This window comes from Podarcis muralis, chromosome 8 (assembly GCF_964188315.1).
Source record: "Podarcis muralis chromosome 8, rPodMur119.hap1.1, whole genome shotgun sequence".
Classification (NCBI taxonomy): Eukaryota; Metazoa; Chordata; class Lepidosauria; order Squamata; family Lacertidae; genus Podarcis; species Podarcis muralis.
In genome coordinates this window covers 45,165,530-45,192,440 of record NC_135662.1, presented here as the reverse complement: position 1 = coordinate 45,192,440, position 26,911 = coordinate 45,165,530, and the positions used below count along the sequence as shown (strand labels likewise).

Sequence of the window (26,911 nt, the reverse complement as noted above, 5' to 3'; positions counted from 1 at the left end):
GTGGAATGGAATCCCAACATTAATGATCTCCCATCCTCCACTTCTCTGGCTTGTGCTTTCCATCAGCTGTTAGCTAGGAGACTTAAGAGCCTCAGCAAAGCCCTGCTGCGCCTCTGGCTTATGAAGAGACCCTCTCTAGACCCATACAGTACGTCCCCTTAGGGCTCTGAGGAGGGTCTTCTCGCGAGCTGGGGCTTTGTTGAGGCTTGTCAGGTCAGGTCTACTCCTGGCGCCCAGCTGAGAGGTGCTGGAATGCCCTTCTGGTGTGTTCTGGCTAAAGCCCCCCCCCCCCGACCAGTGCCATATTCACTGGGGCTGATGGAAGTTGGAGTCCAGCAACATCTAAAGCATGGGTAGGCAAACTAAGGCCCGGGGGGGATCTGGCCCAATCGCCTTTTAAATCTGGCCTGTGGACGGTCCAGGAATCAGCGTGTTTTTACATGAGTAAAATGTGTCCTTTTATTTAAAATGCATCTCTGGGTTATTTGTGGGGCATAGGAATTCGTTCATTTCTCCCCCCCTCAAAAAAAATATAGTCCAGCCTCCCACAAGGTCTGAGGGACAGTGGACCAGCCCCCTGCTGAAAAAGTTTGCTGACCCCTGATCTAAAGGCACCACATTGTCTCCTCTGAGGAAAGTGTACATGTTGTCGACTTTGTTGTCCTGTATTTCTCTGAATTTCTATGGTTTATTATTGGATTACTTAGTTAGATTAACTACTGAAATATTGCTGTCTATTTATTAGCGGAATTGCCATTAAGAAGTTGGTATGATTCTGAACCGCATGATTTATTGTTCAGATATTTGTTTTATTGTGTTTATACTGATCGTAATTTTGAAAACTTTGCTTTGGTTGTGTTGTAATTTTTTGTCAGATGCTTTAGACTTGTGTTCAGAAGGAAAAGCAGAGGTCTTGAACCTCAGGCATTGAGACTTAATGTGCCCCTCTAGGCCAGTGTTTCCCAACCTTGGGCCTCCAGCTGTTTTTGGACTACAACTCCCATCATCCCTAGCTAGCAAGACCAGTGGTCAGGGATGATGGGAATTGTAGTTCAAAAACAGCTGGAGGCCCAAGGTTGGGAAACACTGCTCTAGGCTCCTCCGTCTGGTTCTCACAACCCACACCCCTGGCCACACCCCTCCCTCCAGGCCGCACCCCTCCCTCCAGGCCACACCCCCTCCCCAGACCACAGCCCTCCCCAGCCCTGTGTTAAACCCTCCTTGAGTGTTTTACTCTGGCTGGAATGTGTCCCTGAACTCTGAAAATGCTTATTCCTTGCCTGCATGGAGGACAGAGGGTGTGTGTTGAAACTAGACTATTATACAAAGGTAAAATTTGCATTCATCACCCCACCCACTTATGCCTCTGGCCCCATGTGGTTCTTGGAAGGTTGCCCAGAAGTGACTGCAGCCCTTAGGCTGAAAAAGGTTCCCACCCTTGCCCTAGATAAAAGAACTGGGTACACATACAAGCACATGCACAGATGTATGTACTCATATCCACTCACTCACTCACGCACTCATATAATATGGAAAGGGCAGAAGTAGGTGAAATTAGCACTAGAGGCCGTTGATTTAAGTTGCAGTTAATTTTTGGAATATGTTCCAATTATCAGAGCAATTAAGTAAAGGAATGTACCGCTAAGGGAGGTTGTGGGATCTGCTTCTGAGAAAAAAAAATTTATAAGCATCTTGGAGATCCTTCAGATATAGGCTATTTGTTCTGTGTCTCGTAGGTTAGATTAAATGTCCTGATGAGTCCCTTCCAAATATACAATTCTTGTAACTTTGTATGTTTTAAAAGGTTATATATTCTTATATCTCACACTGATGACAGCTTGAGAATACATTTTAAGAAAACAGTGTCATGTTCATATTGTAAGGTGTACCTCCTTTCACTGCCTTCTGGAATGCATGCTTCTTCAGCAAATCATATCCCCAAACTTCCATTTCCCAAGCAGGTGGATACAGTGGTACCTCTGGTTAAGAACTTAATTTGTTCCAGAGGTCTGTTCTTAACCTGAAGCTGTTCTTAATCTGAGGTACCACTTGGAGCTAATGGGGCCTCCCGCTGCCGCTGCGCGATTTCTGTTCTCATCCTGAAGCAAAGTTCTTAACCTGAGGTACTATTTCTGGGTTAGCAGAGTCTGTAACCTGAAGCAACTGTAACCCGATACAGGTACCACTGTATTTGCAAGGGAGAAACAGATAGTGGGCTTTGTGTGTTTAATTTCCCATCCTTCCTTATTATCCTCTTTAAATGCCTCCAAAACTATTTTCCTCTTGCTGGTTTTATTTGAGATCTCAGGCCCACTTTGGGAAAAATGGCTTTAGGAGATTACTTTCAGGGAGAATCAGCTGATTTAGGAAAGGATTAAGCACCACCCCCTGTTTCCCAGTCCTCTCCTGCAAATCACACACACACACACACACACACACACACACACACACACACACTTAGCATTTTGAGGCAAAGGTGGGATTTGATGTGCCATTTTAGTTTCACAATGTTACAGTCCACCCTAAGAATATTGTTCTTAATGAATGAAATTGCTTCAGCGAAGACATTGCAGCTGCTTTCATGGGTGATTCAGGTCTCTGCTTGTCTCCAGATCAAGGAAACGTTTTTTTCCTGACTTAGTTTTCCTTTTCTCAGATCTGTATCTTACGTGAACTGTATGAACCTGGGGCATCTTGAAAATGGCTACCTTACCTCCTTTACTGTCGCAATAGTATAAGCTGTATGTTGCTTATCACAGATCTATGGGTTTTTCCTAAACGTTGAAATATGTGGGGTACATTCAATACCTTAGATAGATTCCTTTCTTGAACACCAGTTCAAAGCCTCTCCCCCATTTCATGTTAGCCTAGTATTCCATATGGACTAGCCAGGAGTTCACAAGTGGGACACGATCATTTTTAGGATAGTTATTGGCCTCCTATTTTGCTTTTATTTCATTGCAAAGATAACGTAAGTGCTGCTTAGCAGACAGACATAGACATGCAAATGACCTTTAACTAAAAACCCTTAAGCAAATGGTACAATGCTCCAAAGACCATAATGAATCTGTTGCAAGATCTATTGATAACATGGACTTTAACATTACTCATTGCTTGGCAAACCTCATAGGTTTCCTTTTTACATTAGTTCTGCTTTTATTTCATAGATAATGAGTATTCTTTGTAGTTGTGGTACTTTCCTCGCAACCACAACATATGGTTTATCAAACCACATACCGGTATTTGAAATTTTAACTGGTAGTGGTTGGTTGGTTGTGTCCCCCTCATGCGATGGATCAGTCAGTTTCAAGCAGGTAATGCAAGAAGTATGATATGTGGAGATTTATGAGCAAATGTAGGGTTGGCTTATAACGGGGTTGCCATACGTCCAGAATTTTCTGGGCATATATGGAATATTGCAGTCAGAAGCAGTGTATGGGCAGAAATCAGGAAAAATAAAAAACTTAATTTTTTCTTTGCAATTTTGCCAAAAAGGCTCAACAACTGCCAAGAACTTTTATTTTATTTTCAGTTTTAGAAATATGGCAACACTAGCTTATAAGCGGCTAAAAGTGGTTAAAAGTAAATGAATCCATTTAGGAAATGTCCCCCACAGCCAGGAATACAGTATACTATAGTTTCCTCTTTTACTTAGCCATGGCTGTGGACCTATGGTTACCAAGCGGTCAGCTACCCACCCAGCTGCTGACCAGAGCCAAATATGTGTCTTTAGCCATATCCTAGGACCTTCTAGATAGCTTGCCTTGAATTTGTGCCACCACCACTTTTCATGCAACTGAAAAACCTTTTTAAAGCATTTAGCTGGATATGGTAAATTGTGGCTGGGCTTGTGTGTATTGATTTCTGCTTGTTTATTTGCATTTCTATTTTTTTAATAAAAAATAAGATTTAATTAAAGCTTTTATCATAATATGATAAGATTAAAGAAAATAGTCTAAATAGAAACAAACACAGAGAGAAAGAAAATAAAAGGAGTCCTCTCTGAAAGGTAGCTCTTAACCCTTGTCTCACATAGAAAGCAGTGGACCATCCCAGCTCTCACCTGGGAGCTTTCCTTTATTTCACAGAAATCTTTTAAATAATGAAATGGCCCCGTGACATGGCCCAGAATCTAAAAACTTTAAAGTGGCTTGATAGGTTAAGCATGTGTGGTTTAAGATTAATTTGAACATTTCATTTTGAATAACTGCATACCAGATGTCAGCAGCTTTATTCTTTCCTGGAAGATTAATGCGCCAACTTCTTTTAATAGAAATTGCTGTATATACAACCAGGAAAGTTAAATGTAGTTAATCTGTTTGTCTTTATGTACTATACATAAGGACAATGCCTATTTGTTTAATATGACTGTTTCGTTATGGCTGATTTTCTAAATAAAGGGATCAAAACTATCATCATGTGTAGCACAATCTAAGCATGTTTATTCAGAAATAGCTTCAAGTGAATTCAGTGAGACTCTCTACTAGTATGCTAAAGATATATTCTATATTTCAAGGCAAACAGGGAGACCGTCTAGCTTTTTAAAGGAGATTTCAACAACTTGTAAGCACTGAAAGGTATATAAGAAAATTGCTGTGTTTGGACTTAAGATTGGCTTAATAAATAAGCCCATTCTAAACAAACCTCATATGCCAGCATCCACCCACTTTGCTTCTCCCTTCACTCAGCCTAGCAAACAAGGCAGGAAGTCTGCACTTGGTTACATCCAAACCAAGGAACTCTGATTAATGGCAACAATAAACCATGGTTTCATATAGGGTGAGGTGGGGCATATTGATGCAAGCGGCACATTGATACACCAACAATATTTCAATATCGATAAACATTATTTGTGTTGCGACATCACTAAAACGTGTCTATACATGTGTGAGTACAACCGTTGCGACCACGCTGCCCACCAGTTAGCCGTTGGCATTTGACGAGAGTAGGTATGGCCAACTAAAAAAATACGTGAAATGTAAGTGTTCCAAGGCTGTTTTACGTATTTAGTTAAGATTTTAAAATACCAAAGGTAAGTTATTCCACTCAGTAATCAGGATTACACGTGATTTTTAAATTTTAGTTTCCTGATTTGGAAGCAATAGTTTACTATGGGCTTCTTTATTTGATCACCCACAGGGAATATTTTAAAAAACTGCATGTAGGAGAATAAGACTTGTTCATAAATTAATTTATTAAACTGAAATATGTTAGTCCAAATGTGGCCACTGAGTATGCTCCTCCTCCATTATTTATGTTCAGGTAATCAAATTAAGATAATATTTTCAGATATTGCATTTCTATGGCATACGAATACTAACCACAGTATCAAAAGTCCTTTGGATGAACCTCAGCTGGAGCCAAAAAAGATGAAGTCAGAATCGTTTGAGTGCCACAGGCAACGCTTACAAACATTTTTCTATTAGAGAGCAGTATGAACTTAATAATAACAATGAATCATTGTGATTCATAAGTAAGTTGGTTAAAAATTCTTAAGGTAGTCTGTACTTGGATCGATTGAACCCATGATATAACCAAAATAATTTGCAGGATACATATTTTCCCAACTGCCTATCTTATGAGGAAGATAGAGAATGCATGCATTTCCGTTTGATATAACTAGGCAATACTAATGCCAATTGTGTGATGATAATATTTGTAAAGCTCTTTGAAGCGTTATTTAACTTCACTTCCACTCTTTTAACTGTAATCCCTACAACAATCCTGTAAGGTACACCAGTATTTCCTCCATTTTTAGATGCAACAACTGAGGTGGAAAGATGGTATGGCTTGCCTAGGGCTTTTAGTGAGATTCTAACCAGAAGCTCCCTTATTCATAGCTCAGATTCTTGGCTACTATGCTAGATATATTTTTCAGGAACAGTATTGTGGCACTCCACCTCAGTCTCTGAGCTGTGTGAGATTCCAGGGGTTCCAGGCACTTACCCAGGCTTTGTGTTACTTTTGGAATGAGATACAGCAGAGACTGTTGTTAAAGGGAGATGGGAAAGGTTTCTCTCAATATTTTCTAAGCTCTGTACTTTGTGAATACTATCTGCAGTAAATTCCTAAGTAAATCTCTGAGCTAATCTTACTTCTGCAAATTTCGGCCAGACAGTTAGCAAAAATGCAGTTATTTGCAAAGTCTAAATCAGACAGGTCAGGAGGCCGTTTCCTGTCTAACCAGCTATCTGAAACTGCTGATGTTAGCTACAGGTCAGAAGGTCGTTTCCTGCCTAGCCAGAAACTGCTGTCAACTAAAAACCACTAGCAAGATGTTTCCTGCTTTGCTTCTGCTTTAAGTAATGCAAGATAAGAAGAGATACGAAGGGAATGCTTACTAATGCAAAGATGAAGACACGTGTACGAAGGAAAGGGGAAGAAATGCTTAGCTAGCAGAAAGACAGGAATGTTTAGCAAGCAATAAAATGTGTTTAGCAAGCAATATAGATGTGCTATGTAAGGGAATAATTTGAGAAGGTATGGGAGGGGGGAGAGTGTTCAGAAGAGTATAAGAAGTCTGTAGATGCGTATTTCTTTACAGCCAGTGTATTTTCAGGAGCTATCTAGCTGGCTGTCTCTGTGTACAGAATGTTTCTGTGGACAGATTTTAATAAACTTTTTCTCCAAAGAAGATTTTGCTTTCCTGGTACTTTTGTTCCCTCCAAGGTCCGGGGATGGCGTGGCTGATGGATCCCTAGGTAAATAAGGCTTCATTTCTTTGGGGGCTCGTCCGGGATAAGCCCCCTCCCCAATACGGACCAGAGGGCCAGGCTCAACCAAGGTGAACAGCTCAGCAGCGTTTGCAGGCTTCAGCGCGCACCCCGCCTGTTTTGTGGGGGAAGCCGGCCACACTGTCCTGCAGTGGAGACATCTTGTTGAGGGAGAAAAACAAAGAGGACGGCGCCAAGGGGACAGGTCCGCAGCGGAAAACGGTAAGCCCAAGGGAAAGGGCGTGGGCCCCAAGGAAAAGGGGGGCGAGGTCTGATCAAGCCTCACCTGGTTGTGCAGAGGGCCACCAGGAAGGGAAAAAAGGGCGTGGCAGTGTTATGCCACCAGTAAGGTTTGGTAAAAAGGGGACTGGTTGTGCAGGAGAGTGCCACCAGCAAAAATTTGGAACAGAAGAGGGAGGGATATATATATATTGTGATTTTTTTGGTGTGTTTTGAGTATTGCATGCTGAAGTTATTTTGGTGTGTTTTGAGTATTGCATGCTGAAGTTATTTTGGTGTGTTTAGTGTATTGCATGCTGAAGTTATTTTGGTGTGTTTAGTGTGTTACATGTTGAAATTATGTTGGTGTGTTTTGTATGTTGTATGTTGCATGTCAAGATACTCTAGTAACTGAATTGTTGTCAAGTGTGGGCCAGGGCTTAGTGTCCCCTTGGCCGAGCGATTGTAGGGCTGTAGTGTGAGAGAATTTTTACTGTGAATAGTAGCGAAGGATCTGGAAGAAATGGGTTCTGGCCAAAGTAAAAGTACCCCTTTGAAATGCTTTTGGAGATTCAAGCTGATGAGAGGGGAAGATGAGGACATTGTGTAAATTAGATTGGCCCACCCCAAAATAACAAATTGGCCGTCCATTAGGACCCTTGATTTGCAACTCATTAATCCATTATATCAGAACATTTTGAATGTCCACCCTGATCAAATCCCCTACATTTCCACATGGAAGACCAATGTGGAAAAGAACCCCCCTCCTGACTGAAGTCATGCTGCCAAAAAGTCTCAGGCAGCAGTATCTGCTCAGTCAGGAAAACAGGAGGACAACCCCCCAGTCCTCCAGGATTCAGAGATGGAAGAAGATAAAGTTTTGATGCCCCACCGCCTTATGCCCCGGCAACAGCCCTGGCACCACCCCCGCCACAGGGAGCAGATGGCCCAGCCCCAATCCCGTGGACAATGCATTGTTAAGACCTGGGCGAAGATGGAGAAAGGGAGGAACGAGAAGAGGATGATGAGGATGAGGCATTTGTAGGAAGATTGATTAAGTTGACAAGTGATGGAAAGATATGAACAGAGGAACAGGCAGAATGTTTGAAAAAGTATGTGGAACTTTATGAGAAGTGGACGTCAGTCCCCATATGTTAAAAACAGCGGGATGTATAGGGGAACAGAGAAGAAAGTGGCAGAAGGAGTGGGGAAGGCAGTGAAAAGAGTGACCCTCCATAGGGCACATAAAGCACAGAAGAAGGGCGCGGCCAGAGTGATGCCTCTCCATAGAGTGTATGACCCTCCGACCCCCGCGGGACCTAATGGGGTGGTGCCCAATAGAACTCATACAGTTCAACATGTCCCCTTCTCTAGTGCAGATGTTTGTAATTGGAAGAACCAAAACCCTTCATTTGAAGAAAACCCTGCCAAAATAATTAAGCTGTTTGAGGGAATTTTTTTTTTTAAAACATACAACCCCACTTTTTATGATGTGCAATATTTGATGGATGCCCTGCTAACTACAGAAGAGGCTAGGCGAATTCATGCTGAAGCCCCGAGCACACATGAGAGCGCAGGGGGCAGGAGATCAAGCTGTTGCAGCAGGATATCCTGAAAATACACTGAAATGGGATTATCAGATCACTGAAGGGCAAAATACCCTCACCACTTATCGCCAGAATGTCTTAAATGGCATGAGGAGGGCAGCCAGAAAACCCACCAACTTCGTGGAGGCCAGAGAAATAGTACAAGGGACAGAGGAGGCCCCTGGAGCCTACTTAAAGAGGCTGAAGGAAGCCTACCGCCAGTATATCCCTGTGGACCCAGATGAGGCTGCCAATGCCCCTATCATAAAAACTGCCTTTGTAGCCCAAGCGGCGCCCGATATCCACCAAGAAAAATGAAGGTTTTTATGGGCCACACCCTTGAATGGATGTTGGAATTAGCCCAGACCATTTATAATCAGAGGGAAAAAGAGACCCAGAAGAAAAAAGGAGAAGTACCAGGCAGAGAAGTTGATGGCCCTGAAGACGGGAAGTCCACCGTTAGGAGAAGAAGAGGAGGGCGAGGCCACTTAGGAAAAAGCAACAGCATGCCTTCAAGGATTTGAAAAAGGCATTGCAGCAAGCACCAGCGCTGGGCATCCCAAATCCTGAGAAGCCTTTCTCCCTGTTTGTGGATGAAGACCAGGGAACAGCAAAGGGAGTGCTATGCCAGAAATTGGGAAGCTGGCAACAGCCCGTGGCATACCTATCTGAGCGCCTGACGCCTACAGAACAAGGTTTACCGCCATGCATGAGAGCAGTTGTGGCAGTAGCTACCCTACTGAACAAAGCAGACAAATTTATTTTTGGCCAAGACACTGTTTGTGTGACTCCGCATGCAGTCCCAGCACTGCTTGACATGAAGGGTACCTATTTCCTCTCCCAAGCAACGATGAGAAAGTGCCAGATGCTATTGTTGCACCCGCGTTTGAAGTTCCAGGTTACCACAGCCCTCAACCCAGCTGCCCTATTACCGGTAGGAGTAGGTGAGGAGCCCATGCATGACTGCATTGAAGTAATGGATGAGGTGTACTCTAGCAGACCTGACCTTAAAGATGAAGCAGACCCCTAGTGGCCATCATGGTTTATGGATGGAAGCAGCTTCATTGAGGTTGGACACCGGAAAGCAGGCTATGCAGTGGTAGCCCTGGAAGACCAGGTGATCGAAGCAAAGTCACTCCCGCCTGGAACATCGGCCCAGCTGGCAGAGCTAACTGCGCTTACCAGAGCCCTGAGCCTGGCAAAGGGACAGAAGATAAACATTTATACAGATTCTAAGTATGCATTCCTGACTTTACATGCCCATGGAGCCTTATGGAAAGAAAGAGGTTTGCTTACCTCCAGAGGAAGCCAGGTGGCCCACCCACAAGCCTTATTGAACCTTCTGGATGCTGTATGGGAGCCCGAGGCAGTGGCAGTTATCCATTGTTATGGACACAAGACTGGACCAGGGGAAGTGGCCAGAGGAAATCGATTGGCAGACAAAGTGGCCAAAGAAGCAGCCCAGGAACTGGCCCCCGCCTCGGTTATTGGAGCACTGGTCCCAGAAGAGATTTTAAGCACTACTGACAAGCCAGCTTACACGAAGCAGGAAAGGGACACAGCAGACGCTCAGGAGTTGACATTGTCCAAAGAAGGATGGTACCTTACCCCTGATGACAGGATATGGATTCCAGAGTCTCTTTCTCGGCAGATAATTCAGAGATACCATGATTCAACCCACATAGGACCAGATGCTACAACCAAGCAGCTGGAGAAATGCTTCTATATAGCCCACCTCTACCAACTGGCAGCCCAGATTTCCAGGAAATGCCTGCTGTGTCAAAAGAATAATCCCAGAGCCGGACCACTGGCTCCCCCAGGGATTCAGCATAGTGGAACTGCACCTATGGAAGATCTTGTCGTGGACTTTACTGAATTACCCCGTTGTGGACTACACCGCTACCTGCTGGTGGCAGTGTGCACCTACACCGGAGGGCCGAAGCATGGCCAACAAAGACTGAAAAGGCATTTGAAGTAACCAGGTGCCTGCTTAGGGAAATCATCCCTCGCTATGGATTGCCAAGGTCCATAGGATCTGACAATGGACCAGCATTTGTTCATGCGGTCCTACAGGGACTGGCAAAAGCGCTCCAGATCAACTGGAAGCTGCATACTGCTTATAGACCCCAGAGTTCTGGAAAGGTAGAGAGAATGAACAGGACTCTAAAGAATCAGCTATCCAAGCTGACACAGGAAATTGGGTCTAATTAGGTGACAATGTTACCTCTGGCATTACTCAGGGTCCGCAGTCTCCCGTCAAAGCGAACCCACCTGTCACCTTTTGAAATTCTGTTTGGAAGACCAGTTCCATATGTTAGAATGTTAACTCCATATGCTAGCCAGGATATGCAATTGAATAACTATGTACAGTCACTCTCCCAAGTTTTCTTTTGTCTCGACAGGTGGACCCAGGCTCGCAACCCCTGTGTGTTGGCTGCATCAGTTCGAGCCAGGTGATGAAGTGTGGGTAAACGATTGGGCACGGACGCAGCTACAACCGTGCTGGAACCTTATACCGTCCTGCTCTCCACACCCACCGCCGTGAAATTCGCCGGCATCACCCCTTGGGTCCACCACACCAGAGTGACCACTACAGATTGGACTGTGCAGTTAAATCCTGATTAACCCCTTCGGCTGACCATCTCCAGACCCTCCGCTGACGACCGCTCTGCTGATATCACTCCGGAGGCTGATACCTCCGGCTGGAGAATTGGATGGGAGGGGCGCCCGCGGGCAGCGCTCCCAACGTACCTGTTCTACGAACTCACCCACCTGAGAATATCCTACCACAATATAGGGACAGAGCGAGACTTACAATAATTTGGGAAGGGGACCACCCCATTGGGCATTTGACTCCTCACCAGGCTAGAGTTTTAGCAGCAGTCTATTCTTGTGGGTGTGTTGCTTTTTATTTCTCACCAAACCCCCCCTCCAGGAGGTGCTCCTCTTTCTCCCACTCATCGAAGTACCATACACCCAGTGGGCCTTAGAGGTAGTTACACACATACCCTTGAGTGACTGACACGATACCCACCATGACTGAATATTGGTGGGAGGAACCATGGAGATATTGGGGATGGTGGGTAGGAGTGATATGTACCGGCCTGCTTGTTTGGATGCTCCTGTATTTTTGTTGGCATGAACGGTATCGTATTTGTGGGAGGAAACGTAATCCATCTATACCTTTGATGATTCTCCTTTTCTTTTTAGTTGGAGAGCCCACATGTGTATTGGCACAGGAAGGAAAAAGTCCCCCGACTTCCCTTGCTGACATTTCCCGTTTGATGACTGAGTGGGGTGCCCATAACCCCTACAATAGGTGGTTACAAATGGCTGAAATGGAGCATGTTGCTTCAACATTTCAGACCATGGCGAGGCTATCCGTGATCTGGCAGCAAGCATTGAAAAGGTAGCATATGTCCCTGTACAAACCTGGGAGGGCTGGGATATGTCTTGGTTGGATAGCATCTTCCCAGGTGGATGGATGGGGAGGATATTTACTATGGTGATAGGCCCAATAATGCTTCTATTGCTTTTCTGCTTCTGTATACCCTGCTTGATGCAATGCTTGCAACATATGATGGAAAAGATGATGTCTCGCACAATGGATCTGTGTGTGATTGTTTTTATGAGAGAATATAGACCCCTACCCCAGAACGAATCTAAGTAATAGATTGTTCAAAAGAAGAGGAGGGAGTAAAGGGAGATGGGAAAGGTTTCTCTCAATATTTTCTAAGCTCTGTACTTTGTGAATACTATCTGCAGTAAATTCCTAAGTAAATCTCTGAGCTAATCTTACTTCTGCAAATTTCGGCCAGACAGTTAGCAAAAATGCAGTTATTTGCAAAGTCTAAATCAGACAGGTCAGGAGGCCGTTTCCTGTCTAACCAGCTATCTGAAACTGCTGATGTTAGCTACAGGTCAGAAGGTCGTTTCCTGCCTAGCCAGAAACTGCTGTCAACTAAAAACCACTAGCAAGATGTTTCCTGCTTTGCTTCTGCTTTAAGTAATGCAAGATAAGAAGAGATACGAAGGGAATGCTTACTAATGCAAAGATGAAGACACGTGTACGAAGGAAAGGGGAAGAAATGCTTAGCTAGCAGAAAGACAGGAATGTTTAGCAAGCAATAAAATGTGTTTAGCAAGCAATATAGATGTGCTATGTAAGGGAATAATTTGAGAAGGTATGGGAGGGGGGAGAGTGTTCAGAAGAGTATAAGAAGTCTGTAGATGCGTATTTCTTTACAGCCAGTGTATTTTCAGGAGCTATCTAGCTGGCTGTCTCTGTGTACAGAATGTTTCTGTGGACAGATTTTAATAAACTTTTTCTCCAAAGAAGATTTTGCTTTCCTGGTACTTTTGTTCCCTCCAAGGTCCGGGGATGGCGTGGCTGATGGATCCCTAGGTAAATAAGGCTTCATTGTGTCTATATGATATATGGCTTACTTACACACATATATACACAACCTGAGCCTATGATGGAGGAGTTCACAGCATTAACACCCCAAGAGGGCCTTGCTTTCCCCTTGGATTCAAACAGAAGTCAAACATCGCTTTGACCCTCTGGCTTCTCAGCCTGTTGCTTTTCTAGTTCTAGCTTCTAGCTCATATCACTCAACTCTCAGTTCTGGCCTTTTGTCTTTCTAACTACCAGCCAGATGGAGGAGGGGCACCCATTTGCCCTCTAGTGCTGAGCCACTTCCTTTTTCCCCATAATGGCCAGTACCTAGGCCAGGGTGGCCCAATTTTCCATATCAAGTGGGCCACAAGAGTACTTTGACACAGAACCAACAGGCCACACACACCGTCTTGTTGCATATGATTGTGGGGGGGGGGGGGAGCAAGGCCAACATCTGACATGCCCCCAGGTCTTGGCTGCCTTCCTAAAGCCAGCTAAGTGAGGCCTAGCTCCTCTCATCCCTCATAGAACAAGGCAGTGTGTGGCCCATGGGTTCCATGTCAAAGTACTCTTGTGGCCCACTTGGTATGAAAAGTTGGCCCACCCTGAACTACAAATTGCTGTTAGTTGCTGTGAGAATTAATCTTCTGTCATTATCTCTCTTTGAACTGTACTATGTCCTGTTGCTAACAATTGCTTTGTCGGCGCTTTGCCAGAATACAGCTCTATTCATTTAGGAAGTGGGTACCAAGAAACATCAGTGCTCGAAGGCCTGGGACAGGCCTACTGACTCCTCTTCATCAAGTGTAGGCTTCAACTTTGTTAATTACTGCATTCTCTTTGATGTTAAAGAAATAAATAGGCCAAGCCTCCACACACTGTTCCAAGTAAAATACCACTAATATGAACATTGACAGAAGAGTTAGGAAGACTGAACCCTATGGCTATAGTGTAAAAATTGCTTACTCTAGATCCGCTCCAGTGAAGTTGCATTCATTGTAGTTCTGGCACCATAGTTATACTTTGTCTTCGTGACTAAATTGTTGTGGTTATCATTTTTTGGTGTTGCATGGCAATGGAATTTCCCTTACCCTTAAATTTGTCAGTCACTATGTTGCCCAAGGCAACCCAAAGTAACTTATAGTTAATTACCTCTGCTGTTTAAAGTGTGTTTGAAACATCCAGTTAGTTGAGCACTGAACAACATTGGTCCAAAACAGTGTTGAACCCGCATCATCCCCAGCCAGCTTGATTAATGGTCAGAGATGATGGGAGTTGTAGTCCAACAACAGCTGGGGACCCAAGGTTAAAGAACACTGGTATAGAAGAGCAAACATGAGCATAGGCATGATATTGTTTGGTTACTAATATCAGACATTAAATATTTAATTCCACTGGAGGCACAACCTCACCACCCCTATCGTTTTCTAGCAGAAATAACAGGATTACCTTTCTCTTTGTACAATTTAGTATATTTTAATGTTTCTCTACGTGTTATTTTATTACCAGTTCTTTCATGTGGCCTATGTCCTCATCAAATTTGCAAATTCTCCTCGTCCAGATCTGTGGGTATTAGAAAGATCAACAGACTTTGGAAAAACTTATATGCCATGGCAATATTTTGCTTGTGAGTACCAGTTTTTAAAACTCTTATAACTTTTTATTTTGACAATAGCAACTATTTCCTGCTGGGCGTTTAACTTCTAAGAATATGTGGTGCCTTAAGGAATTCATGAACAAGTCTCTTCCCACTCCCACCCCCACCCCCGCCTGCCAAATACCTTTAGCTAAGTTCAAAATCACTCGCTAATGTACTGATTCATCAGGCTGCAGACTTCCCATTCCCATTTCCTTCACCAGTGAGTAAAGGAGAAGGAAATCTTTCACTTTCTGTTTTAATAAGCCCCAGCCTCCTGTTATGCCCAAGCTTTAGAAACTGTGGTTAATCCTGTCGAACCAAATGTGTACTATATACATCAACAGATTTTAGCGAGCATGCTGTATGCTACATATGATGAGACTGAAAGTTTGTAGTTTAATGCTCACTTAAGGCAAACTTAAGACCAGATTCTGTCAGTGCCTAATTGCACATTGTGTCTCAAGGTTTAAAAACAACCACTGAGGTGGATTAGACACCCCAATATTGGGAAAGAGGTGATATTTTCCTGCTAAATGGTGCATGCAAGACCTGCTCTTCCCTTGTCCCTTTCTCAGACTCACTGAAACACTCAGACTATCCGGCATAACTTTGTAAGAACAGTAAAGAGTCTTGGGAAGGCACGGAGCAGGATCTGAGTTACCAGGCTTCACTCCATTTTAGATTTGGCGGTTTATGCTATTTTCTATGTAACTGTTGGAGTAATGTTCTGAAGTTAGGAACTGCACACGTTGATTTATTTATTTTTGTTAGATTCTAAGCAAGGCTGTTGGGAACGTTTTGGGAAGGAAGCGAATGCCCGTGTTAGAAAAGATGATGATGTCATTTGCACTACAGAATATTCTCGGATTGTGCCTTTAGAAAATGGAGAGGTAAGTTCAGGGCAGGGGACGGGGGGACGGGACGACAGCAATACTGTAATAACACAGCATTTAGACAAGAGTTTTGCATGAAAGTACTTCAAATGTACCTCAGTAATAGTACCATAACAAAACTATAAGGCAGATCAGTACCATTAAATGGGTCCTTAGTGACCAGTGGTCATTCTCTCTTCTGTCTGTAACCACCATTGAAACTCACTTCACTTGTCTATGTACCTCCCTGTTCCACTCCAGCATTCTGATATAAGTTAGATTGGTGAATGGGTTGATCTGAAGATGAGCACTCTTGAATTACACTCCACTCTTCCAAGGACATATAGAACACTTTCTCCCACCAGATATCCACCTCCTCTGTGTTTCTTGGCCCACCACAAGTGCTACTACTGACAACTGCCCTGGTTACTGGTGCTTTTTGCTTTCCTTTCTGGCCACCATGTTCTAATAACTATAAGTCATTTTGTAGGCTATAAAACTACAAACAGACACCTTGGTTTTGAATTAGCTAGCAATCATTCATACAAATAATCTCTTTCCCCCTATTGGTAGGACTTACTGTGCTTACAGGCATGGATAAAGATTCCAGTTGGCTCCTAAAATAGTATAGTTCCAAGAACTGGGTTCTGAGTTAGTAGAGCTGATTATTAGTCTACAATGAGCTCTTGTTAAAAAGGGCTTTGAAGAGTTTTCTTTAATCATTAGAAAAACCTGCTCTGGCTTATGGGGAAATTCCACAACTACATTTTGTATTTTCTTTCTATCGTAAAGAGAGAGTAATTAAAAAGCTTATTTGCTGCCGGCAATCTCTTATGTCATGGATCCTTGTGCTACAACTAAAAATAATAATTCATTTTGGCCAAATCCTTCAGTATTTACACATCTTTTAACAACATAACTGATTGTTAGGGGTGTACGAATAGTATTGATATTTCCAATAATTCTAAGTGCTTTAAAGTACATTGAATGTTCAAGCATTTATTCTAGTTTATCTGCTGGACATAAAGGTTCTTTCAATTAGATAGTTAATATTGGAGATTCATTCATATCACAAATGGGACAAGGTTATTTATCCTTTGTGAGAAGCTGTGACTGTTGGCTGTCTTATTAGATTGAGAGCCTAGGCAATTGTTGCCTTTAGAATACAGTGGTACCTTGGCTCTTGAACTTAATCCATTCTGGGAGTCCGTTCAACTCCCAAAACCTTCCGCAAACCAAAGTGTGGCTTCTGATTGGCTGCAGGAGCTTCCTGCACTCAATCGGAAGCTGCGTTGGACGTTCGGCTTCTGAAAACGTTCACAAACTGTAACACTTACTTCTGGGTTTGTGGCATTTGGGAGTTCAATTGTTCAGGAGTCAAGCCATTCGAGTACCAAGGTAGCACTGTACTTAGTTTTTTATACTGTACACGTGTAATTCATGGCTTAAGACCCATTTTTCTTTGAATTGCTGTCTTAAACTCTTATTGGAATATGATTGAAGGGTGGTGTAAAATACATTATTATTATGTTGCTCCACTGATTAAAGGCTCATTAATCCATTGGAGGCTTCTGTTAGATGAAAGGGAAGAGATGACTTTCATTGATTCTCCCTTCTCTCTGCAGCCCCTGTCCCCAAATCTGTTAAAGAAGATTGGGTTGAGGGCTTATTTGAAACATTATGGTTGATAGCTCAGGGCTGCAACATGCCTCCAAATCATCATCAAAGTGCTGCCCCCACTCTGCCTTCTCATTCCAGGCTTGACTGTTAGTAAGCCCACTGATTTCACTTCTGAGAGGATATGTCTAGGCTTGTGCTGCAAGTTACTTGAGTGTTTCTACAATGAAGCCTATTGTAATTCCTTTCCCACTCCCCTAGTCTGTGGCTGTATTGTGTAGCCACCAATTGCCTATGCCCACATTTGCATTTAGCTATGCTTGTAGTGGGTGGCATTACACTAATTCTAACAACATTTCACTGGAATCTATTCACCTTTTGAAACAATGGCCACCCTTGAAATAATGGTTGCAATAATGGACCAGGAGCTCAGTTTTCTTATTCATGTCCTAGATATTTATAAGTTGCTTTCTATTAATTTGTCCATGTTTTAAAACTGATCTCTCTCTCTCATATTAGATTGTGATATCCTTGGTAAACGGTCGTCCAGGAGCAAATAACTTCACCCATTCTCCTATACTTAGAGAATTTACTAAAGCAACAAATATTCGTTTACATTTCCTCAGAACCAATACCCTTCTTGGGCACTTGATATCTAAAGCTCAACGGGATCCTACAGTGACACGCAGAGTGAGTAAATGTTATCTTTTGGCAGGGAGGAATCATAGGATTGTAGAGTTGGAAGAGACCTTGAGGGACATCGGGTCCAACTCCCTGCAATGCAGGAATCTCAGCTAAAACAGCCATGACAGATGGCCATCCAAACTCTGCTTAAAAACAAGAAGGACCAATGGTCTAACTCTACATAAGGAACCTTCCTACTTATGTGGTGCCCTTTAGATGTTGCTGGATTGCAACTAGCATCAACCCTGGCCGTGGCCATACTGGTTGGTATTGAAGGGAGATTTTATTCAGCAATATCGTACCATGTTGGCTACCTCTGGTCTAAAGCCACTCCTTACTCCAGCTGCATTCATATTTAAGGATTTCTGGGGAAAGTGGGATGCATATTGTAAATTTCTTCAGGAAATTTGGATCCAGGAAGATGCAGAAAAGTGGTCTAAGCAGAGTATGATTTTATCACTCTGACCATTATCAAGCAGGTAGTTTCACAGAGTTCTACTAGAATCTTCTACTAGAGAAAAAGAGTGTGACTCCTAAACAAAACCTGCTTTTGACTTACTCCAGATTCTGGTGTGCTAGAACTGCTAGGAAAACATGGAGTAGGCTTTTAATCATTACACATATGTGAAGCAGAATTTGTAAGATAAAATAATTCCCCTGCAGATGCAACCTTTTGCCTTTCCTGGTCACTGAGGATAAGGTAGCAAACTTGATTTCTTTATTGGCCTTCTTCCTTCCACTGTACATCAATACTGCTCAGGTAGGGTGGAGAATCTTTCTCTCTCTTTCTTAAATGTACACAGAAGTTATTATAACTATTGACTGAGTGTGGCTTTATCTGCCATACATGGGCTGGTGGCAGGGAGTGGTGCTCAGATAACATACTTTTAAGCTCTCTGGACACCATATGGAGTAGTAGTGCTTGCAAATGACTAGAAGCCCAATCCTATGCATATTTATTCAGAAATAAATCCACGGTGTACTATAGGACTTACTTCCAAATAAGCATATGCTCAATTGCAGCCGAGCAGTGCAATCCTGTGAATGTCTACTCAGAAGTAAGACTCAACTGAGCACTGCAAGATAAGTAAGTTCCTATAGACTGCAGCCTTAATCTTAATCCCTGAATTGTTATATTGGAACAGACATGCACTGAATAAGGCTAAACAGTTCTGGAGAATGACTAACAATTTTGAGTTTCTGAGACAACTATACAGTACATTATTTTGGGCCCCTGGTCAGTGACATGAATAGTGAGTGGAAATTATCTTTTTTGTATTCCCACTTTACTTGATATTGCTGTAATGCTTACTCTGTGTCTTGGATTCCTGCTGTTTAAGTCAATAGATGGTTGGCCAATTTGAAACCATGGAGCATGGGATTTAACATAATTCTAAGATCTTCGGCTTTGATCTGCATAGCTCTGTACCCTTTTGACATTATGGAGAAAGACTTGTTATTGCATAGGTGCTGTATGAAGCCTCATAAACCACTGTATGGCTACACGTGATGAAATAAGTATGTGTTGCACCTCTTCCTAAATTCTCAAAGAATTGTTGGCATCTGTCTGTCTGGAGAGACAATGGAGTGCACCTCTGGGGGTGAAGTCAAACCACTGTGTTAGCAGCACCAAACTGATCTCCCTGGGGTGCAAGCCCAAATTATAGGACCCCCCTCTTGGCCTTGTTGATGTGGTCCAAAGGAAAGCAGAGCAATATGTTTGGTACCAGCTTGGCTGCAGGAGTTGCTGGAAGGAGGCATACAAGGTGCCATCCAGCCATCTTAGGGACTCCACTCCAGATTTGTGTAAGGTTTACTCATTTTCTTCTCCTGAAGATATCCTGCAAGGCAGCGGAGGTTTAGGACCAGCATTCTCCTTCTCCTAGAAGGGCTACCTTCCCAGGTTGATGAGCTCCATCAGCCCCTCACTTCCCTCTACAGCACATGTAAAAACCACCTTCTTGACTGTTGGACCCAGTATTGGTCTTGTCCACTCAATCTGCCAGAGCCTGTCTTCATATGCAGGGGAAGTCCCTAACTCACCGAGGGTTTGAGACCCTTCAGCTACCCTGATCTGGTTTAGTCATATGCTAATTTAATCATCCTTACAATGCCCTTTAAAAAGATGAGAATGTAAAGATGAAGTGTTGAAACATATGATTATAACTTTCTGTTTTAGAGCTGCCCATTCTATTTTTCACTTGCCTTTTTTATCTTCTGCTCCTCAGCCCATATCAATAAATAAATAACCAAAATATGTTTAAAATACACATTTTAGTGGAGAAGAAGTTTATCAAGGTCAGAAATTCATGGTAGGGGGAATTATTGGTGGTCATATATATATTTCACTAGCAAGTTTATATCATCTTGGGTCTAGAATTCATAATCTTTGAGAGAACACCCTGAGGATAAGCTCTGTCAGCTACTTATCTGCAAATCTTGTTTCTGTCTAGTATTACTACAGCATAAAAGACATCAGTGTTGGTGGACAGTGTGTTTGTAATGGACATGCAGATATCTGTGATGCCGAAAGGGACATAAATTCATACAGGTAAGGATACAACAGTACGACCAAAACCATTGTGCTTTCAAAACGGTTGCTTTGTGGCTGTACAATGATGGCATCGTTTTCAGGTTTTACTTCTATAACTTCAGAATTTGTTTAAGGCATCTTTGGCACTTTACTGTTTCTAAGGTGGAAATTAATCCCAGTGCCAGGAAATGGGTTATTAGGAGATCCCGGTTCCTCAGAGAGCTACAGTTCTCAGAGTTCCTTGAGAAGAGTGATTGAACCACTCTGGAAATTATAGCTCTCTTAACCCTTAACAAACTACATTTCTCAGGATTATTTGGCGATGACTGTTAAAGTGTTGTAACAGTGCTTTAAATGTATGGCAATGTATTTTTTGTGCTATTTTACATTGTTCATCATCTTGAGATGTCTTCATATAAGTTGTTTTGGAAATTTAATAATAATAATAATAATAATAATAATAATAATAATAATAATAATACTTCAACCCCATGGCTGTTATAAAGGATTCAAGTTTAATGACAATTACTTATATATCCAGGTACCGATGTGAATGTCAGCACAACACTTGTGGAGAAACCTGCAATCATTGCTGCCCTGGATATAACCAGAAACAATGGCAACCTGCAACAACCAGCAGTACAAATGCTTGTGAACGTAAGTTTAGCATCTGAATGTGATTATTTGGTGGGGAGGGAAAGGTGCTTTTAATATACATAATATAATTTCCCTCTGTATTATTGCCTCACATGTTGAAAGAATTCATTCCAGCCATTTAAAGAAGGGCCCTTTCAGACCAAGGCAGATTATTATCTGTCTCCACCCCTGTGGACCAACTTTGACTAGCCAACTTTGATAGCCAACCTGTCAGTCACCTTATGCCATTCTGACATCAAATGACTGGCAAGTGAATTGTCTCATCCACTTGCCGAAGTCCCTTTCACAACACTTCTCAAGTGCTTGACAGCCAGGGAACCACATCACAAGCTAAGGACTGGCAAAGCTGCTTTCTGGATGCAAATTGGAACATGTTTTGCAACTGAGTTGGAGAGCCACATTAGGAGCACTCAACTGTGGACACGTGCCATGGATGTGGCATAGAACAAAAGACTGACGAAAATCAATGTACAAACATTTCAGGCCAATCGGCCTATATTGTGAAGCTTGAAAGTGACAAACATTGCAAAAACTTTTGAATGAAACTAGGCATGTCAGACCAAACAGTACCTGAATCCCACATGAGTAATATGGAAGAAAAATCTCTTTTATGTAACAGATAGGCTGTGAATAAGTAAATAATATGACATCATCCTATATTGTTAAGAGCTCCAGTGCAACCATGCAGGTTTGATATTTCCAGGTCATGCTTGGATGCTGAAGTGATTGACTCCCTGCCCTTCTTCCCATATGCTCTGACTTGGAACAATGTCAAGGCCAGATATCTGGCAAAAAATTGGTTGAGATAGTCCTTGCTTCTTCAGAAGCAATTTTGGCCCCATTTGTGTGTTTGGAAAGTATTGCTAAGAAATACCCTGTGAATTTGCAGCTTTTTCAGTCTTACAATGCCCTCCGTATGTCCCCCAGAATGACAATTCTCAGTCTGAACAGTGCAGGACTGAACAGACTGCGATGACCTTGCTGCATCTGATGTAAAAACTCATTGCATGACATATGGAAATTAGAGGTGCTTTTTTCTTCTCTGTGTTCCATTGCTCATTTGCCTGATGGTTGTAATGAAATTTATCATCTCTCTCAGCCTGCAACTGCCATGGACATGCTATGGACTGCTATTATGATCCTGAAGTTGAGCAACGTAAAGAGAGCTTAAATATTTATCAACAGTATCAAGGTGGAGGGGTCTGCATCAACTGTCAGGTAAAACTCCCATTATTAAAGTGTTTATTTCATTCCACAATCTTTTCTAAAAATGTTCCAAAAGAGGAGATAGCCGAAATCACTGGTCGCTTGGTATGTAAACTTCAGTAATGGAAGATTGACAGTGCAATTCTAAACATGTTTCCGCAGAAGTCCCACTGAGTTAATTGGGCTCATTACCACGTAAATGAGTATGAGATAGTCATATAAGGCTGCAATCCAGTGTCCACTCACCTGGGAACAAGCCTCATTGAATTGAGTAGGACTTACTTCTGTGTGTGTGTGTGTGTGTGTGTGTGTGTGTGTGTGTGTGTTAGATTGTGTTGTGAACTTTGTTTTTTAAGCTTCTGAATAGGCACAGCCAACAGCAATTTAAATCAAGGGAACAAGACTTTTGAGATGACCAAGATGAAGGACCTTGTACTTAGTACACCACTTAAAGGAAAAGTGTTGTACCAAGTATAGGATACTTCATCTTATTCATCCCAAAACCTCTGATTGAAATAATACATGCTTGAAATAATACATGGATATGTTTTTTAAAGAGACGTGAGTAATGAAAGTGAAATGATGCAAGAGAGATATTTTGAGACATTTCTCCAGACTATTTGCAGGATGACTTTTGCCATTTAAATCAGATACTTTGGACACTGTTTATCAGTGGGAAAACACATCAAATCATTGCTGGTCATTCCTCATCCACATGTTTAGGATGCTGATTGGAGGATCATCACAGGCAGCACAGCTGCTCTGTTACTAATGTAGTCTTGGTGATCCTTAGGAGGCCAAAAAGCCTGTTGGGAAACTACAAATTTATCCCATCAGTCAATGCAGTCATACTAGTTCTGATCATTTAAGAGGGGAAGCAGGCCATTGCTTGGGTAGCTGAAGAAGCCAAGCCATGTTCAGAACTGGGCGGGCAGTGCAGAATTGATGCAGAACCCATTCTTCCCTGGCAAGTGCTTCAGAGGACAGCTAGCCTTCCACTTGAGACCTGGGGTCATAGGAAACATCCAGTGCAACCATCATGCTAAAACTGAAAGCAGTATTTGTTTCACATGTAGCTGGATGTAAATCAAAGAAAAAAATATTTTTTAAGGGAAAGAGGGAAACTCTTTGTTTCCAATTTGACATTTCTGTGTCGTTTCCTCTTTGCACTTTTGCCCATGAAAGAATATGTTAGCTAAGCATCTTTTCTGAACATCATCAAAGCAAGGAAAATGACTGGTATCTTAAAAAAACCCGCTGTCCATTGCAACTGATGTTGATTGTCCATAATTTGATTTTGTGGAAATTAAGCTGCATGAAATTGCTTAGCCATGAAATCTAATTATAATTTTTCCATCCCAAAAAAGGCACAGGTATTGGGCTTACCCTTTTGCAATTTGTATCATAGAAACACAATTATAAAGTTTTGCATAAATGACCAACTGAAGAAAACTGGGACATGGTGTGCAGTCTGTTTCTTTGCAAAATAATGATATTATGTATGCTTTGTTCTCTGTGTCAGGCAATGAGTTTCTGTTACACAGATGCCATTCCCTTGCTGTAGAGCTAATCTTTCATGATCACAAAGTTTTAAATAACTCTGCTATCCAAATAAGTTGGTGTTACATTTTCCATTTTTAAAAAACACATTTCATCCAATTGCATTTGAAATGAACTGGGTGTGTGTGTGTTGCAACATATGGAAATCAGATAACTTTGTTACTGGCTTTCCCTTCTGATGTAAATTAAAGGAGAGCCAAAGTGAATGTTCTCTTATACAGTGGTATCTTGGTCTACGAACAGCCCTGTTAACGAACTATTTGGTGAACAAACTCTGCAAAACCGGATGTAGGTGTTCCGGTTAGTGAACTTTGCCTCGGAAGCCGAACGGAAGCCGAACGGTGAAGGGCACCGGCAGCAGGAGGCCTCAGTAGGGAAAGCGCACCTTGGTTTAAGAACGCTTTGGTTTAAGAATGGACTTCCAGAACTAATTAAGTTCGTAAACTGATCTACCACTGTATTTAACAAAAGTCATTTAATGGTCAAAGCAGCCATGAAGATAGTCTTTCATATAAGATTGCATTAATTTCACTAGATTTTGATCATATAGGGCATTTGTCAATACAGTGGTACCTTGGAAGTCAAATGGAATCTGTTCCGGAAGTCCGTGCGACTTCCAAAATGTTTGGGAACCAAGGCGCGGCTTCCGATTGGCTGCAAGAAGCTCCTGCAGCCAATCGGACACCTCGGAAGTCACATCAGATGTTTGGGTTCCAAAGAACCTTCAAAAACTGGAACGATCACTTCCAGTTTTCGATCATTCGGGAGCCAAAATATTCAACTCCAAAGACATTTGAAAACCAAGGTATAATTGTACATGCCAGGTTGAGCCATAGAAGCTGTCAGGTTGGAGGGAGGAGTCCAAGAGAAGGGGGTTAAGTTGGGAGTTAGACTAGGAGTTTGAGTCAGGAAGTCAAACGAGGGAATAAGCCAAGAGACAGCCTGAGTGGGCCTAGCTACTTCAGGTGCTACTTCAGGGTCATCGCTTAGGTAACTGTACCCAGAGCTGTGGGTTCTAACTCCTCAGCTTCTGACAACATGCAAAAGAACCGCCCTCCACGAAACCCAGAATGCACTGCATTTCTACCACATTAACATTCTTCCTTGGCCATAGTAACATATTTTCAAACACCCACATTCAGTTCTTTCCTTGCTTAGCTGTTCTTTTTCTCGTGTCACCTTTTCCCCTTATTTTATCCTGCATAGCACAACACAGCCGGTGTAAACTGTGAGAAATGCTTGAAGGGCTTCTACCGTCCTTATGGTGTTCCAGTGACAGCAACGTATGGATGTATACGTATGTTCTTTCCCTCTTGCTTTTCCCCCTAATGATTTCCACCCGGAGGTAGTGCGTCCCATTTTGCCGCTTGTGGTAAAGCAGGAATATGCTGCCCTGCTAGCATCCTGCCTCCCCGCAAGTCTCTCTTCCCTGGTGCTGCATGGTGGCACCTGTGAAGTGCAAGCAGTGGGCACTGGCTTCCAGCAAAATCATGCTGAATATCTTGTGAGATGCTGCTGGAAACTGGTGCTACTGGCAGCGGTGCTTTTCTTCTGTCAGCGGGGGCCCTGGCGGTGGGGGCGGGCTGCTTTCACTGTTCGAGGTGGCTGCCTCACACCACCTCACGGGGAGGCTGACCTTGTTTCCAGTCTACCTTCCAATTTCATAGGAAAATGGGAAGTCAATGCCAATATATTTTAGAATGTGAAGTCAGTATATTTCTACTGCCCTAGAGTTTCTCTGATTCTAAGCGTAGTTCACTTTGCAAGAACAGCTTCTCCCTGCCATGTAAACCTTAAAGGTACAGGAACCATTTTTTATTTATTTTTTGCTATATGTGCTTGAGAAATGCTCAGATAGATTTTGCCCATGTTATGTTATTGTGTTTTTGGTATGAGACCAAAAGAGGTAATACTGATGCACCAGCTGTGACTGCTGCTGGAGAATGATAGATCAGTAATTGCTTGCCATGCTTAAAGAACGTCCCAGTCAAACTTACTGAAATACATTGTATGTGGAGTAGCCCCTGAAACCCTCTCAGAAACTTTACTTGGCTCCAAATACTGCTGTTAGGAAATTTGGCAATGTATGTTAGGATTGAGACATGGGAACTGTTGAGTTGGAGCCTGCTGAACGGAATACATCTCTTCAGTTTTATTAAGTATTTTAAAGTATTTTTGAGCCATTTCATGGGACAACCCGCTGCTGTTCCTTCCTTAGGGCAATTCAAAAGGCTGATGCACTTATTTTTAAGGCCCTTGGGACCTGGGTACAGGAAGGACTGCCTACCCTCACATGAACTTACCCATATGTTCAGATAGTCTTTGGGACTCCTTCTTAGGGTTTTCCCATCTTTGGGGGTCAGGATGGTGTCAGACCAGAGCGACAAGCTTTCTCAGAAAGGAACACCAGGCACCAAATAGCTTATCCTTTTTGGCACCGAGCAAATATATTTTTAATTAGGTAAAGGTAAAGGGACCCCTGACCATTAGGTCCAGTCATGGCCAACTCTGGTGTTGCAGCCCTCATCTCGCTTTATTGGCCGAGGGAGCCGGCGTACAGCTAGCATGACTAAGCCGCTTCTGGCGAACCAGAGCAGCGCACAAAAGCGCCATTTACCTTCCCACCAGAGCGGTACCTATTTATCTACTTGCACTTTGACGTGCTTTCGAACTGCTAGGTTGGCAGGAGCAGGGACCGAGCAACGGGAGCTCACCCTGTCACGGGGATTTGAACTGCCGACCTTCCGATCGGCAAGTCCTAGGCTCTGTGGTTTAACCCACAGCACCACCCGCGTCCCTTATATTTTTAATTAGGCCCCTTAAAAAACTGGTCAGATTGGCTTTGGTGCTATTTCTTTGCCATTTTATCCATCTTTTTAAGCAATTCTTTACTTCAGTTTTTAAAAACATTTTGCTGTAAGTTGCAATAGAAGTGGTAACATTGAAGGTGGGGCATAACTGCCTAAATAAATAAAAGCAATAATAACGCTCAGAAACTGGGACCCAGGATGTTAAATGGGATACTAGAAAGCAATTTGACAGGCAGGCAGCCTCTTCCCGCTCCCCCGCGTGAGCCTACGAGGGACATATATCAAGAAAAATCAACCTAAGCTGTTGCTGACAGGAAAGCATCATACTGTATTGACTGAAGAGGTAAAGTTCTCACAGCACTTTAAAGATGGAAAGGATTATTGCAGCAGTGCTATCTAAACCAGGAAGTAGCCCA

At 42.7% G+C, this 26,911-nt stretch overlaps 1 protein-coding gene and 1 long non-coding RNA gene across 3 annotated transcripts in view; both read left to right on the top strand.

Moving 5' to 3' along the window:
* LAMA3 (laminin subunit alpha 3) overlaps positions 1 to 26,911 on the top strand; it is a 137,896-nt gene that overhangs the window by 9,097 nt on the left and 101,888 nt on the right. For both annotated transcript variants that reach the window (XM_077933094.1, XM_077933093.1), the window contains exons 3-9: positions 14,427 to 14,544; positions 15,328 to 15,446; positions 17,565 to 17,735; positions 20,183 to 20,280; positions 20,804 to 20,919; positions 22,019 to 22,137; positions 24,892 to 24,982. In XM_077933094.1, coding sequence (XP_077789220.1) covers positions 14,427 to 14,544; positions 15,328 to 15,446; positions 17,565 to 17,735; positions 20,183 to 20,280; positions 20,804 to 20,919; positions 22,019 to 22,137; positions 24,892 to 24,982 — 832 coding nt within the window. The remainder of the gene's footprint in view (positions 1 to 14,426; positions 14,545 to 15,327; positions 15,447 to 17,564; positions 17,736 to 20,182; positions 20,281 to 20,803; positions 20,920 to 22,018; positions 22,138 to 24,891; positions 24,983 to 26,911) is intronic.
* On the top strand, positions 5,998 to 12,856 carry LOC144328712 (uncharacterized). Its single transcript, XR_013393946.1, has 2 exons — positions 5,998 to 6,935; positions 10,921 to 12,856. It is a non-coding gene; the product is annotated as an uncharacterized LOC144328712 (long non-coding RNA).